This window comes from Paramisgurnus dabryanus, chromosome 10 (assembly GCF_030506205.2).
Source record: "Paramisgurnus dabryanus chromosome 10, PD_genome_1.1, whole genome shotgun sequence".
Taxonomy (NCBI): domain Eukaryota; kingdom Metazoa; phylum Chordata; class Actinopteri; order Cypriniformes; family Cobitidae; genus Paramisgurnus; species Paramisgurnus dabryanus.
In genome coordinates, this window is record NC_133346.1 from 19,010,757 (window position 1) to 19,025,405 (window position 14,649).

General features: G+C 38.4%; 1 protein-coding gene across 1 annotated transcript; it reads right to left on the reverse strand.

Annotated features, from left to right (window-relative positions):
* Positions 1 to 2,699: 2,699 nt before the first annotated feature.
* Positions 2,700 to 13,206, reverse strand: pigo (phosphatidylinositol glycan anchor biosynthesis, class O). The gene is made up of 11 exons (XM_065290470.2): positions 13,066 to 13,206; positions 12,034 to 12,515; positions 10,436 to 10,579; positions 10,158 to 10,281; positions 9,895 to 10,054; positions 8,002 to 8,181; positions 6,306 to 7,851; positions 6,026 to 6,229; positions 5,609 to 5,796; positions 5,362 to 5,432; positions 2,700 to 4,017 (listed from the first exon to the last, which is right to left on the reverse strand). Exons 2-11 carry the CDS (start codon positions 12,512 to 12,514, stop codon positions 3,888 to 3,890), a joined length of 3,228 nt encoding a protein of 1,075 aa, XP_065146542.1. The 5' UTR covers position 12,515; positions 13,066 to 13,206; the 3' UTR covers positions 2,700 to 3,887.
* Between the last annotated feature and the right edge of the window lie 1,443 nt (positions 13,207 to 14,649).

Below are 14,649 nucleotides of genomic sequence, written 5' to 3' on the forward strand. Positions count from 1 at the left end.
CAATCAGTCAGACACTCAAAGCCAGGTAAAAAAAAATCACAGCTTTTTTTAAAGAGGGCAAGAAATGACAAGCCAGAGTATATGTGTCTAATAAATGCATAGGCCTATTGTGGTGGAGATTGTAAAACTCTTTATTAGTATCTTAAAATGCCTCTCATTTTCTGACCTGCACAATGAAGGATAACAGAACATTTTGAGTGCACTCACATACTACATGTGTTTTTGTTACCACAATTATTTTTTAAATAATCTATTCTGTACTCTATACACTTTGTCATTATTTGCCTGGGCTTCTACTTTCAAAGCTAGATATTAATTGAGGTATTTAAAAAAACCAATAGTAAGCAAATGCAGAGAAAACTATGCAATGTAACGTAATAAAAGAGTTGATACATTCATATAGTCATTCAAATACAACCGGCCCTTTGAGATTAACCGTAATGCTGATGTGGCCCGGGATGAAATTGAGTTTGACACCCCTGCCTTAACAGATCTTGGATTAATTCAGTAACTTTTGATTTGTTCTTAAAGATTATTCTCACGTCTGTTAACATAGTATAACATTACACATTTTTGGCCAAAATATTGGTAGAGCCAGGCCTGATAACAAGCGAATGGTAGGGAAATCACTGATAATATTTTTTAGAGTTTCTGGTTTGGTTTTGGTTGCATTTTAGTGCTACAATATATAACTAAAACAGAAAGCTTTAAAAAAAGCATAAATATTTTCTTTGCATTGATGTGGCAAGCCAACAACGCAGGCCAATGGAAAGGAAATCACCGATAATTTTTTGTAGAGTTTCTGGTTTGGTTTTGGTTGCATTTTAACTCATATATAGCCTAACAAAAAACAGAAACAAAAAAATTCAATTTAGTTGAATTAAAATTCCTAACACCTTAAACTTGGGTGTGTTATGAAACACTGTTAAAAATGATATCAAATCTATAAAGTTTAGTTTCGCGCTCGCACACGTGAAAGTGAAAGTTTCATGTGCGCATGCAAAAGTTTTTTTACTCCAATGTCACCGTAGGGGCTCGGTAAAATTAAGTTGTTACTATGTAATTCAATTATGTACACAAGTTCAACATTGTTGAATCAAGTTTTCTTGATTCTCTAATGTTAATTTAATTTTAGGAAAACGTAATTCAATCATGTGCAACTGGTGTCCAAAAGTTTTTTTTTCAGTGTATTAACATAACAATTTCAACTTGTTTTTGTAAGTTATGTCAACATATCTCAAGTCAAAACTTAAATAGTAGGCTGAAGTTGCTTAAATGTTGAAGTTTTTTTTACAGCGTATAGGGTCTATGCAATATATTTACGTCCCCTTAATGTCTGTACTATTTTAGTTTTAACACAATAAAAGGAAAACTCAGACTGAATCTCACAGAATTTTACAAAAAGTCCATATTTTAATGTAAAAGAATTTGTACCATGTTCCCAGATTTCTAAATTTAAAAAAGCCAATTTATTAAGCCATGTATTAGATTTTTCTTAATATTATTATTCAAATGTTTAAACAACCCAACAATCTTTACAATATTGTTTTAATTAGTAATCAATGTTTTTTATTTCCTACTGTATGTCCATAGCATCCATTTCTATTTATATCACTTTAACAAAAAATACACTGTAAAAATACATTGTTAGTTCAACTTAAAAAAATAAGTTACCTGGTTGCCTTACACATTTTGTGTTAATTCAACTTAAAAATATTAGTTGATAATACTTTTTAAGTCAACTAATATTTATAAGTCAAATCAACTCAACATTTTAAGCAACATTTTAATCAACTTTTTTTAAGTTGAACCAACAAATAATTTTTCATTGTGTATTGTTTAATGACATCATCTTCCAGAACAATTTTGGTGGGAGAACTACAACAAATAGAAATCATCAAATATCTTTAACTTATATTTTCATTCAGTTAAGTTCCACTAAGTTTCACGTTCCATCTGAATGGTTTTCAGTTATTTTCTCCAGCATTTACGGCTTGATTTATGAACATTACAGATGGTAGCATAGATGTTGAGTTCCTGCTTGTTATAGGCACATTTGTCTTCTGTCTTGTTTTTAGAGAGATAAGAATGAAAAACATACAAGACGTGAGATTTCGGTTCCTTTAGGTACCCATCTTCCAGTGGCTACATATGGGATACAAACATATGGGGGGCGGTTTGTCCTAGATCATTTTGTATCAGTAAACAAATTACCATTCTTAATGATAATAAAACATTAATCACCTACATTTTTCTTTTACAAAAAAGCTTTGTGTCAACCCTGTAACAGCTGTACTTCAGTGCTGCACACAAAATGTTTTTGCACTGCACCTTAAACATGAATTATATCAGTAGTAAGTCACAGAGATACACACAGCCTGCTGGTTTTCTGCTGACAGTTTAGCTTTTATCACACCTCTGCCCACAACCGGGCCGTGAATGGTAATCTGTAGACCAACAGAGCTCTGCTCTGTGTTGTTGTCGTTGTTCACAACCAAAGGATTTTAGACCACTGGCCATTCCTGAGCTTAATGCGGAGTTAAATCAAGACTTCTGCATGTGATGTCTAATGAGATTATTATTAGTTATTTAAAATTTTCTTACAAAGTGAAAACCCAGCTAAAGCCTTTATTTTTTTATGTGATTTACTGTTTTTTACATAAACTAATCCTTTCTGTGAAAACATAACCCTAATATCTTTAATATTGACTGAGTAAGGTCAAGACAAATATTAAAACCAATGTGAAATTAATCATGATTGAAATCAAACTTTGATGCTCGAAATCTCATTATTAGCTTTACAAGACACATGGTCACATATTTTGGTCTCTGAAAGAAAAAACAGTGGGGTATAAATCCAAAACAATTGTCCAAAATCTTCAAGGTAAGCACCATCTTTAAGGCGAAACAGTGCCCTCTATTGGCCAATAGCCGCACTGACAACCAAACAAAATAAGCAAACAAACATTTCAAATTGTACAAAATATTTAATCGATTTTCTCCCTTTCATAAATGATTTTTACATTTGTGATTAAAATGATTTTCACAGTCTCTAAATCAGTCAGACATCAATACGTTATTAAAAGCCATTATTTGGCTGTGAAAAAACCCTTACACACAAAAACTGCACCATGCAAAACAGAATACTTCTATTGCATCATAGCGAAATAAACCTGAGCACATGATGTTATTATTTCCCCATGCATTTCTCACAAAAATGAGATCGGTAAAAATATTTAATCCATTAGTGAACTAAATATACGACGATATAAGTAAATAAATAACAGTCGATGCACATTGAATGAATGCACATTTCATTTGACCCTGACACTTATTGCTAATGAATAGACGCCAAATAACATTCAAGCAATGAGGTCAACAAAAATCATGAGAATAAAACCGACGTCTTACGTAAAATCCCTAATGAATAGTTACAGTTCAATGCTGAAAATATTGATGCCCTCGAGCACACTTGTGCTTTGAATGTTTGAATAAAAGCCTTTCCAAGTTCAAACACGCCATTGCAACACTGTGATTTCATGTAGCCCTTCAAATAATAGCATACAATCTTTCCTATAATGACTTTGTATCACGGCAGTAATAAAGGCATGCACAAACCATTATCTCTCTTTCATTAGCTCTCTTTTCAATACAAACGCACCGACGCAATAAAAGGCTGACTGTTCGATGGCTTGTTCAAAGCGGTTGCAGTCTCGTAAAATATATCAATTTCAGTTTATCTCACATACTTTAAAACATGAAGAGACACTTTGGTCCAAATGAGTTCCGCTTGCGTTTTCGTTCACGTGTTTGGCAGTGGAGTCGAAAAAAAACAAACATCGGGCATCTTCGGCAAGATGGGCCATCTGGCAAACAAGGGCGAGGTGCTACCTTGAGTTTTGAGGGAGGAGTTTCTTAAAGAGGCCTCCCACTGATATGTCCACCCTCATCACCATGGCAACTCCCAGCATCAGAAACACACTGCCCACGATAAAGCCAGATGCCTCAAACATCAATCTGCAGGAGAAAGATGCTTAGAGCTCAAATTTGTACAAAAATTCATCCTATTTAATTTAAAGGGGACATTTCACAAGACTTTTTTATGATGTCAAATAAATCTTTGGTGTCCCCAGAGTACATAATGTGAAGTTTAAGCTCAAAATACCTCACAGATAATTTTTATAACATGTTTAAATTGCCACTTTGTAGGTGTGAGCAAAAATATTTAGTTTTGGGGTGTGTCCTTTAAAATGCAAATGAGCTGATCTCTCCACTAATTATTATAATACGATCCCCTTATGACATCACAAGGGGAGCCAACTCTGAATGACCTATATTTTCACATGCTTGCAGAATATGGTTTACCAAAACTAAGTTACTGGGTTGATCTTTTTCACATTTTCTAGGTTGATAGAAGCAATGGGGACCCAATTATATAACTTATGTCCCCTTTAAAGGCCATTTTGTGAAAATATAACCTTGATATCTTTAATATTGACTGAGTAAGGCAATGCCAAAATTGAAATCAATGAATTAAATAACACTTTGTTGCTCCTGATCTCATTTTTACATTATGAGACTTAAGGGATTTCAAACAGGGTCACTCGTAGTCTATAATAAACAATAGTCACATCTATATCTATAGCACACTTCAGTATAGAACACTGTTTATGTTAATATTATGATGGTGTTAATTATCACAAGGTTTACATCGGCAGACAGTAAAGATGAACAAAACGTAATGTATAATCAGTCCCTCCAGAAAAACGCGATCGCATGATTCAAATACGCCGCACTTTCGCAGCATAAATTGTAGATTTCTATGCGCACAATATATGCGGGGCTTGCATGATTTCATAATCCCCGCACTTTCGTAGCAAAATTCACATATATATTAGCAGAAAGTGGAAAAATTTTGCATTCACCTGTTGCCATGGCAACGTTATGAAGTGATTATGTGACGTGAACATCATTGAAAAGCTGCAAAGGCTGAAACAGTTTTTGCAAGTTCCCGCAGTTTTTGCAAGTTCCCGCAGTTTTTGCAAGTTCCCGCAGTTTTTGCAAGTTCCCGCAGTTGCATTGCATAAAATTGCATAAATATCCCGCATATTCCATCGCATTTTTTTATAAAACGTGCCGCAAGATCAAGGATTTTTGCCAGCAAGAATCACAAAAAAACTCTGCGTTTTTCTGGAAGGACTGTATAATACAGCTCTTGCACAAATTACAATAGGTTACATCTCAAAATCACAGCTACTACCAACAAATGCTCATCCTGGTTCATTTCATAAGTAACTTAAAATAAGAAGCAATAAGAACAAAAACTAGTGAGAGAAACAAGTTTGATATGGTGACACTTACTTAGGTGCAAACACTTTCCAGACCATGAGGTGTCTCCTAAGAATGGCTGCAGCACACACCGACGCAAACACCTTAATAAAGCAAACAAGACGAGATATTTCTTTAATAAGTAAGCTACAGCAATGTGTTGTTGAACGAATGCATGCTCCTGCAGACTGCAACTAGGTCAGGTCTTCACAGGTGTGCGTGCATTCGTGTGCGAGCATGAAGTCTTCTTGATTGTAATGAAAGCATTGTTTGGACCCACCTGCGCTCCATTTACAAACAGGTAGCGTGCGGTGAGCTGCAGGAGAGCCGAACTGAACTTCTGAGGGTTTTCTCTCAATCTCATTTCCATGACAGCGTCCTCGCTCTCCTCCACTCCCGCTGAGCGCGCGGATCGAGTCCCACGCACCTCGCACACCAGAGGCCAAAACAGCAGCAGAGGACAGCCAACTGCAATTAACAGTAAAATGGCTTTATTTGCCGGATAATATGCCGGCATAGTTTCACAAAAATTTTGAATATTGGAGTAATTTGGTTATTTAGATGTATGCAAAATCACATGTTTGTGTACATAAATGAATGTACCAGGTTTAATTTTCAGAATTGGAAATATAGGGCTATGATTGTTTGACAGATCATGCTAAGTGTAACTCTATATTTATTTTAAGATCAAGCTTACCTGCAAAAATAATGTGAGAGGAAAAGGTGTTGAGGGTCACCAGTGAGGCGGGAAGCACGGTGCCTGTGTGACCTTGAGGAAAGCCCACAAACGCGGCACCCCACTGAATGGAGGGGAAGGTCGGGAGGTGTCCTGTGGCATGGAAAAACTGGGCAGCTGCCAGAGACCACGCAACCACAGGAACCCACGGCACACTGAAGCCATCTGAAAGTATTCAGAGAATCGATTAAGACTAAATGCAGTCATGCGAACAGAAGTAAGGCATAAAATTGTTTCTTACTCGAGAGTTTGTTCAGGCTGGACAAGTTGGTGGTACAGGCGTGGATGTGCAACACAGCTCCAGCTTCCAGAAGTAGAAGCAGGAACGCCAGGGCCATTCCTTCGGCGTGGAGCAGCAGCAAAACCAGTCCAAGAAGCCCGCAAAGTAGTACCAGGGGTGCGGAGTACACCGTCCCCAACCCGTAGGCTTCCACAGACGGTCTGTCATCTGCTTCACCGGCCTCCGCGGCTCCATCTTCCAACGAGTGTCGGATACGCTGGTACAGCTGCGGTATGAGGTGGTGCAGTTCGGCCTGCGGGCTGATGCCTGTGCTGGCTCTGTATTTTGGGGGTGGGAGCGATGGCCCACGAGAGTTCACTGGGGTCCGTGACTTGATGAACACGGTCATGGGGTCGACCCACAACAGTAGCAACCCCAGGCACAGCAGGCAGAAGATGGCACGTGGGAGTAACACATGGGCAAGGCCGATCAGTTCGGATAGGTTCCTGAAGGTGTCTTCAGGTGTGGCGCTTACTGCCCAATGTAGCCCCATGCCAACACATGCCAAGGGTAAGATGTAGCAGGCTGAAATCACAGTCACTCTGGAAGAGTTAAGGTTTCCGTAGTGTCTAAGCCAACGATGAAGAAGGCACGCACATGCGACTAATGAGGCCACTGAAAGCACATAGTAAACATTACGAAGTTGGCTGTCCTGTACACGTGACAACGGGAAAAGAAAAGCGGAGGGCTGGCAGCTTCCCTGCTCTTCTCGACAGTTGTGGAAAGAGAGGGAAAGGTAGAGTGATCCTACCAACACCCCCAACCAAACCAACAAGACGTTGGCTTCCCTTTTCACTACCGATGACGGTAATGCTGCTTGGCGCAGCAGAGGGGGTTTCTGGGTATCTGGTGGAGGAAGTGGCACCAAGAGTCCATCCCAGTTGAGTCGGAGAGGAACGTATACGCTCAACGTTAAAAGCAAGAAGGTCACCACATGACCTTCATAGATGACGTAACTGTCTGATAGCAGCGAGGCGCAGCGCAAGAAAAGCACAAGCAGGGCCGGTGTGAGAAGGTTAGCGGGAGACAACCTTCCTTTGGGAGAAACTCCATGAGTTCTCCAAAAAAATAAAACCTCTGATGAAAGCGTTGAAGCACCTAGGCACCACGAAAGCTCTAAATGGCCCTGCATAAACAGCTGGCCTGTACCTACGGCTAGTCCCACCACCAATCCTGATAAAATGGGCAACTTTAACAGGCCCTCCTGAATTACCAAATGGGACAACTCAGAAATGACGTAGCACAACATACAGCCAAGACCCAAGATTAAGAGTCCCGCAGCCATTTTGAATGGGTTGAAACGAGCCCACGATGCTCTGCAGGTCTCTCGAACAGCTGTCAGATAGTTCTGCATGGAGACGACAAGCTCAGGAGAGGGGAGACGGCTTTCGTGGACAGTGGCCAGGTACTGAGAGGAAATGTTTGAGAAGTGAGCACGCAGCCGAGAAAGACTGTCCGGTGGGATGTCTTTGGCCATGTTAGAGTAGGTCTCCAGGAAGCGGTTTACCTAGCCAGAAATTAAAGTTTGTGTTAGGCTTAAGGTAGAAATGTACAATTATGCGAAAAAAAATTCAAGTGGGATACATAATAAAGACTTATTTATATAACTAAGCCTTCAAATATTATATCTGTGCCGGGTGAGCAAATTTCCTCTAACCTGTCTGACGTTAATCCACAGTGCCTCCGCCTGGCTGAGACTCGTAGGTGCACTTTGTGAGCCGTTTTGAGGAAACAGTGGCAGGAGAACTTGGCCCACGCTGCTGAAAGGAATGGGAACTCCCAATAGCAATGCTAATGTGGGTACCAAATCAGTCTGGGGAACGACATCGGGCTCTACCTACAGATAAATAAACATGCTGTTTACCAAATGAAGTAGCATATACATATATGCGACCCTGTCAGTGTAATCCAGGCTAAAGTTTCATAATCTAATTATGAGAAATCAAAGTTTGATTTCAATATTTGATATGGTTTTACTCGGTCAATATGAAAGATATCAAGATTACATTTTACAGAATGTTCTTTACATGATTGGTTTTATGTAGATTACAGTAAAATGCAAAAAAATGACTTCACAGACTTGGTCACATATGGGTAAAACCTGCAAACATATATGCATACGCTGCCATATATTTTAGACATAATAAAGGTTAGAAGGCTTTTCAGAATATGCGATATTTTGATCACATTTCAGCTTTAATGATGAAGGAAAATATGAAAAATCTTTACATTTCTGCTTTTTAAAAGAAAACAGCACCGTGTTTCAATATTTTACTATGTTCTTACCTCAACTTGGACGAATGAATACATCCCTATCTTTTTTCAATGCGTGCACTTAATCTTTGTACAGCACGTTGTGAATGTGTTAGCATTTAGCCTAGCCCCATTCATTCATTAGGATCCAAACAGGGATGAATTTAGAAGCCACCAAACACTTCCATGTTTTCCCTGTTTAAAGACTGTTACATGAGTAGTTACACAAGTAAGTATGGTGGCACAAAAGAAAACGTGGCAAATTTTTAAGCGGATAAAAAATGAGAACTATATTGTATGGTGGAAGAGCACTTCATTTTTTAATAATATCATCACTCCTGACTACACCCCCTCTTTTGAGTTTGAGCGAATATTATTTATGAGAGCATGTGCGTAAAGGGGGTTGCACAACAGACGCACAGCGTCACGTCTAGAACAACTCGGCGGTTTCGTAAACCGGAAGCGCACATTAAATAGCTCAAGGTTAGATAGCGTCTACTTCAAAATACAATAAATACGTTAGCAGCCAATGTTAATCACTAACGATTTGGGACAAATATGATGTTATTTAATGTTAAACTATGTGAGTGGCGCGACAGGGATTTGAGCAACTTCCTGAGTCGTAGCTGGGCGCCGTGGACAGGCGCCGGTGTGCGTATACTCATAGAAAACAATGTATTCTGTTTTTTTAGAACGGCGTTGAGCTGCGCATCCGGTGTGCGACCCCCTTTAGAAACGTGGTATTGTATTGATGATCTGTGGTCATAGTTGGTGGGAGTTTGTGCATTATATAGGGTGCAATTTTCTGTTTAAAGAAAAAAAATTGCAGTGTTTGTACATACCAACTGAAAACGATATGTGTGTGTCCACTGGTGATTTATTTATATGCTTCATTCAGTGGTAAAAACTTTTATGGTTGTGCCTGTGAGATTGTTTGGGTGTCTGCCACATGAATAAACAAACAATGTGCTTAAAAGACTGGCTGAGAAGCCATTTTTGCTGTGAAATTGGCATATTACAGCGGGACATCGAGCCAGGCTGAACGCTCTTAAAGGGGACGCACACAAATCACACTGTTTGAATCTGACTATGAAAAACAGGGTGGAAAATGGTTATAAATTACTAAAAATTTTGTGTTTTCTGGCAAAAAAACGTAAGTAATATTATAAGTACACCTCAGGAAACATAATAAAACATAAATAAAAAAAACATGTCTGGGCCCCTTAAAATTTTTTATGAAGGTGCCACTGGTTGCAAAAGATTCAGTATAGATAAATCCTAACAGCTTATCTTTTACCTGCGATCCTGGAGCTGGAAACAGTGATGAGGAGCTGTAGAGAAACAGGGCAGCGTCTGTCTCCTTCTGACTTTCTCCACCATGATCCCCAGTGTCTGTCATTCCATGATCCCCCATCACCACCAACAGCGTGTCATTCTTCAGACGCTTTATTACTGACCTGGAATCAGCATTTCAGTAGCAACAGAAGAATAGCAAATGAATAATGCAAGAAAATGTCATTATATTCTAGCAGTTTTATTTGTTGGCAGAGAGAAGTTAACCTGATGACTCCATCCATCTGGGAGAGTTTCTCAGCCATGGCAGGGTGATCAGGGCCAAATCTGTGCCCACAGTGATCCACACCCAGGAAGTGAGCGATCAACACATCCCAGTCATCCCCCTCCACTGTGGACAGCAAACAAGAAGCGTTACACCCACTCATTCAGATGCCGTGTTTACAGGATAAACTTAAGGTATGTATGTTTGTTTAGGATTTAAACAAAGCGAGATCTTTAACAAACCAAGCTGGTTTCAAACTGATGGATAAAGCAAAGCTTACTGGTAGGATAGATGTTTTGGAGAATGCCGTTGTCCACGGTGTGCAGGTCTTTCACGTTGAAGGAGGGGAAAGGCAGAGATCTGTGAAACTTCTTGGGGAACAGACTCACCCACGTATCATCACCCATAAAGACCACTCGCTTGCCTTGAAACAGACACAAGAGCAGAATGCATTAACAGTTATGAATTTGGCAGATGCTTTTTCAAAGCGACGTACAATGCATTGAAGGTAAACATTTTGCATCAGCCGGCGTGTTTACTGGGATTCAAACCCATAACTTTTAGGCTGCTAATGCAATGTAGAATCATACAGGACTACATAAACTAATTTCTACATATACATCACTAGACCTAGCAACTCCAGCGTTATGGATGTGACATTTTCCGAAACATTTTATATAATTTTTTAGAGAATGAATTTTTGACTAATATATTAAACCATGTGTGTATGTTTTCATAAACCTCTAATGATAGAGTATAAACTTTAGAAATATCACGTACATCAGGGAAACACACGTTTTATGGATATGACAAAAATGTGGAAGTTTTTCGGAGAACAAATACTTTATAGGAATTCTGTAAAAAAATATGTAAACAACAAACGGTGAAGGGTTTTGTTCCTTTTAAAAAATGTAATATTTACTTTTCTTAATTTGTGTGCATTTATGAGAAAAAAAACTGCATTATGGATGTGACATTCCTCAGTTATGGACATGACAATTCTGAAATCTGTGCTTACAGAAATATAATTGAGTGAGTGATTTGAATTAAAATAGATCTGATTAATGCAGTCTGATACAATCTAGTGGACAGAGTACAACTCCATCAGGGTAGAAACTATGGTAAATCATGACTGTAAGTGGGTGGGGCTTTATCAATGTGACCTCACAATGATAAGAGAATCAAAACAGCATGTCTAATGAGACCGCTTTGGTTTAATGAGGATTAAAAAACAAGGAGCGGGTGGATATTTTTCATCGTAGGGTTGTTGTGTTCACACAGTGCCAACACACATTATGTGCAAACACCTTGTAAAAGTGGATTTTGCATAATAGGAGCCTTTTAATATCCTATTGATTCTTGGCATAAAAAATTTATAATTTTGATCCAAACAATGTATTGTTGGCTATTGCTACAAATATACCCGTGCTACTTATTACTGGTTTTGTGGTCCATGGTCACATTAAGTTAAAACTGAATTTTTTCATGATAAGGTTGACATTTGCATGAAATTGCTCAAATCTTATGATTATGGTTATTTTTTGCATGAATAATGTCTATTTTATGACCATCAATTCTGCATAATTTATTCGTGTTCAACTATAGATTTTTATGTTTACAATGATTCACATCACAAAACTAATCAATGAATCATATGTATTTAAATAGTATACATTACAATAATACAATAATATACATTTAAGCATTTATACAGTAATGAGAATTAGATTTAGTTTTGCATTATGCTAAAGCAAATAAAATGAGGCATGCTGCAAAATGTAATATTCCAAAAAATTTCGGAATGAAACATGACCCCCACATGACTCCAGAGTTTCACCCACAAGCTGTAAAGATCAAAAAAAAATTAAATTCACTCACCCACTTGACCCAACTGGTGCACCAGATTATCCTCCAAGATTGCATTGGAGGCAAAGTTGTTCCCCACGTCGATGAACGTGGGCAGCGAACCTGTAGTAAAGCCTTTGATCCTCTGCATCGTGGTGGTGGGGGGATCGGCCCGAAAGGTGTAGAGTCTCGCATGTGTAGGGTGCAACGATGCCATTTCATCTAACACGGGCAGTTTATTCTCAAACGGTCTGGGTGCCGTGTTCTCGGGATCATAGCGGGTGAAATCAGCTTTGAGGGCGTCGATGATCAAGACCACTGCTCTACGAAAGCGTGGCTCGCTCAGGCAGAAATCTCCCTTCACCTGGGCTCCTGGAGATAAGACGTCCGCACAGGTGCTGGTTCTGTTGACCTCCAGTCTGACCAGTAAAAATCCTCCCACAAACAAGAAGATGCCTACATAAAATACTGAGCAGACCCAGATGAGAGGAACCAGAACAGGAAGTCTCCTCATTCTAGAACAAGGGGGAAAGGTGAAGAAGAGTGTGCATATGAACATTTCTGAGTTGAAGGTCTTCACACAGGTCCACAACAATTTTTGAAGCCCACTTCTATGAAATATTTTGATGTCTAGCTTGTTGTTTAGCTCGTTGTAATGCTTATTTTAAATCATCTTGAAGCTTGGCTGAGAAACACTTTGATAGACAGACAGTACAGACAGATTCAAATGTACCTATGATGCTGTCTGCTAAGTAATTCACTAGGTTTTAAGATACTTGTTCTGTACTGTAAGTAGTGCTGCATACTAACTCAAAACTTGAACACAACTAGCTATGGTGGCTTGGGGTATAGTATGACAATTTTTACATTCATTTCATTGACAAAACCTGTCCCACTTTACCTTTTATCCCCCTATTAAGACGTGAGGTGAAAATATACGTGCCCCAGCCCTGACTACTACTACATACATACTCCCAATAACGCACTTAAAATTAAGACCGTAATGACAGGTAAGTGACTGCTGTTTCATTCATGTGTCTGCATGTTTAACGTTACAGTACTGACCTTGCTTTGCTGTGTTTGTCCTCTTTATTTCTCTCTTGGTAACAGAAACGTAAACAGCAGCATAAACACTGTGAGGAAACTAAGGCGACATCTGTCTGAGATCCTATTAAAGCTTCAATGCTCCTCTACACTCGCTGACATGCAGCGGAATCGCATGTGAGTTTTGTTTAAATATTGTTCATCGCCCAGCCCGGTTTCCACTTCCGTTGACATGCGCAGTGAGTGTGGAGCGCCTGGTAGCAAATTAAAAGTCACGTATTTGCTGTTGCCATAATAAAGGTCACGGAAACGGCTTGGTAGTAACGTGACGTGAATCTCACGAAGCTGCAGCTCGAAGGACATTTCAAGGAAATGTGTTACCCACATAAATCAATACGAATTATAAATTTAAGTTATAATTATACATCTTTTTTAAAATTTCATCCATCATAAAATCATAAACTAAATAAATACTTGATAATATACTTGAGAAAAAAAGGAATTTCCTCGTTCTTTTAAAGGAGACTTTTTTTAAGATGTCAAATTAATTTTGTGCATATGTGAAGTTTTAGCTCAAAATACCATGAAGATAATTTATTATAGCATGTTTAAATTGCCACTTTGTAGGTGTGAGCAAAAATGTGCCGTTTTGGGTGTGTCCTAAAGGGGACATTTCATGAAAATCTGACCCAGGAACTTTGTTTTGGTAAACCATTCACTGCAAACATAAAAAATAGATCATTGAAATCTGTATCCCCTTGTGATGTCAGAAGGGGATAATACCGACCCCTTAATCTGCACTATCCAACCAGGTACTGGCATTTAGGGCAGAGATCAGCTCATTTGCATTTTAAAGGACACACCCCAAAACACCACATTTTTGCTCACACCTACAAAGTGGCGATTTTAACAGGCTATAATAAATTAACTATATGGTATTTTGAGCACATGTTTGCAGAGAATGGTTTACCAAAACTAAGTTATTTTCTAGGTTGATAGAAGCACTGGGGACCCAATTATAGCACTTAAACATAGAAAAAGTCAGATTTTCGTGAAATGTGCCCTTTAAACAGACAGAAACAAATACATAACCAACTGTTCAGAAACAAATGTTTTAAAAATCTCTTTTAGTTTTATTAATTAAAATATTTTTTAATATGTAATATTTCCCTAATGAATAAAATGTCTAGTTTGCTGGTTTAGCTGGATAAAGGTGCTGATGGCTGGTTTAAGATGGTCCTCCCAGCCTGGCAAAGCATGATCATCTAAAACCAGCTTACTACGCCAGCTAAAATCAGGCTGGGAGACCACATGAAACCAGTTTACCAGCTTATGCTTTTTATAGCTGTTTTTTTTTTCACTTTACATTTTTACTTTGAATTTAAACATATGTTCACCCCCAAGTAAATTAAGCTTGTTTTAGGGATGCCAAGTAGTACATTTCTTGCAGTGCAACAAATTAGAATTTTTATTTCTAAATTTTTTAGCTTTAGTGAAAATTTTATGTGTACTCATGGTTGTGTTTATATTTTATTTAGAGGCAGTATAAGACACCTTAGCTCACCCCACATATAATCATGTTCAAAATAATTTCTACAATATTTT

Coding starts and splice junctions, on each gene's coding strand:
- pigo (XM_065290470.2), bottom strand. CDS start 12,514: ATGAGGAGACTTCCTGTTCTGGTTCCTCTCATCTGGGTCTGCTCAGTA. Junction 10,580..12,033: donor GCACCAGTTGGGTCAAGTGG/GTGAGTGAATTT, acceptor GTCTGTTTCAAG/GCAAGCGAGTGGTCTTTATG. Junction 8,182..9,894: donor TTCCAGCTCCAGGATCGCAG/GTAAAAGATAAG, acceptor ATTTATCTGTAG/GTAGAGCCCGATGTCGTTCC.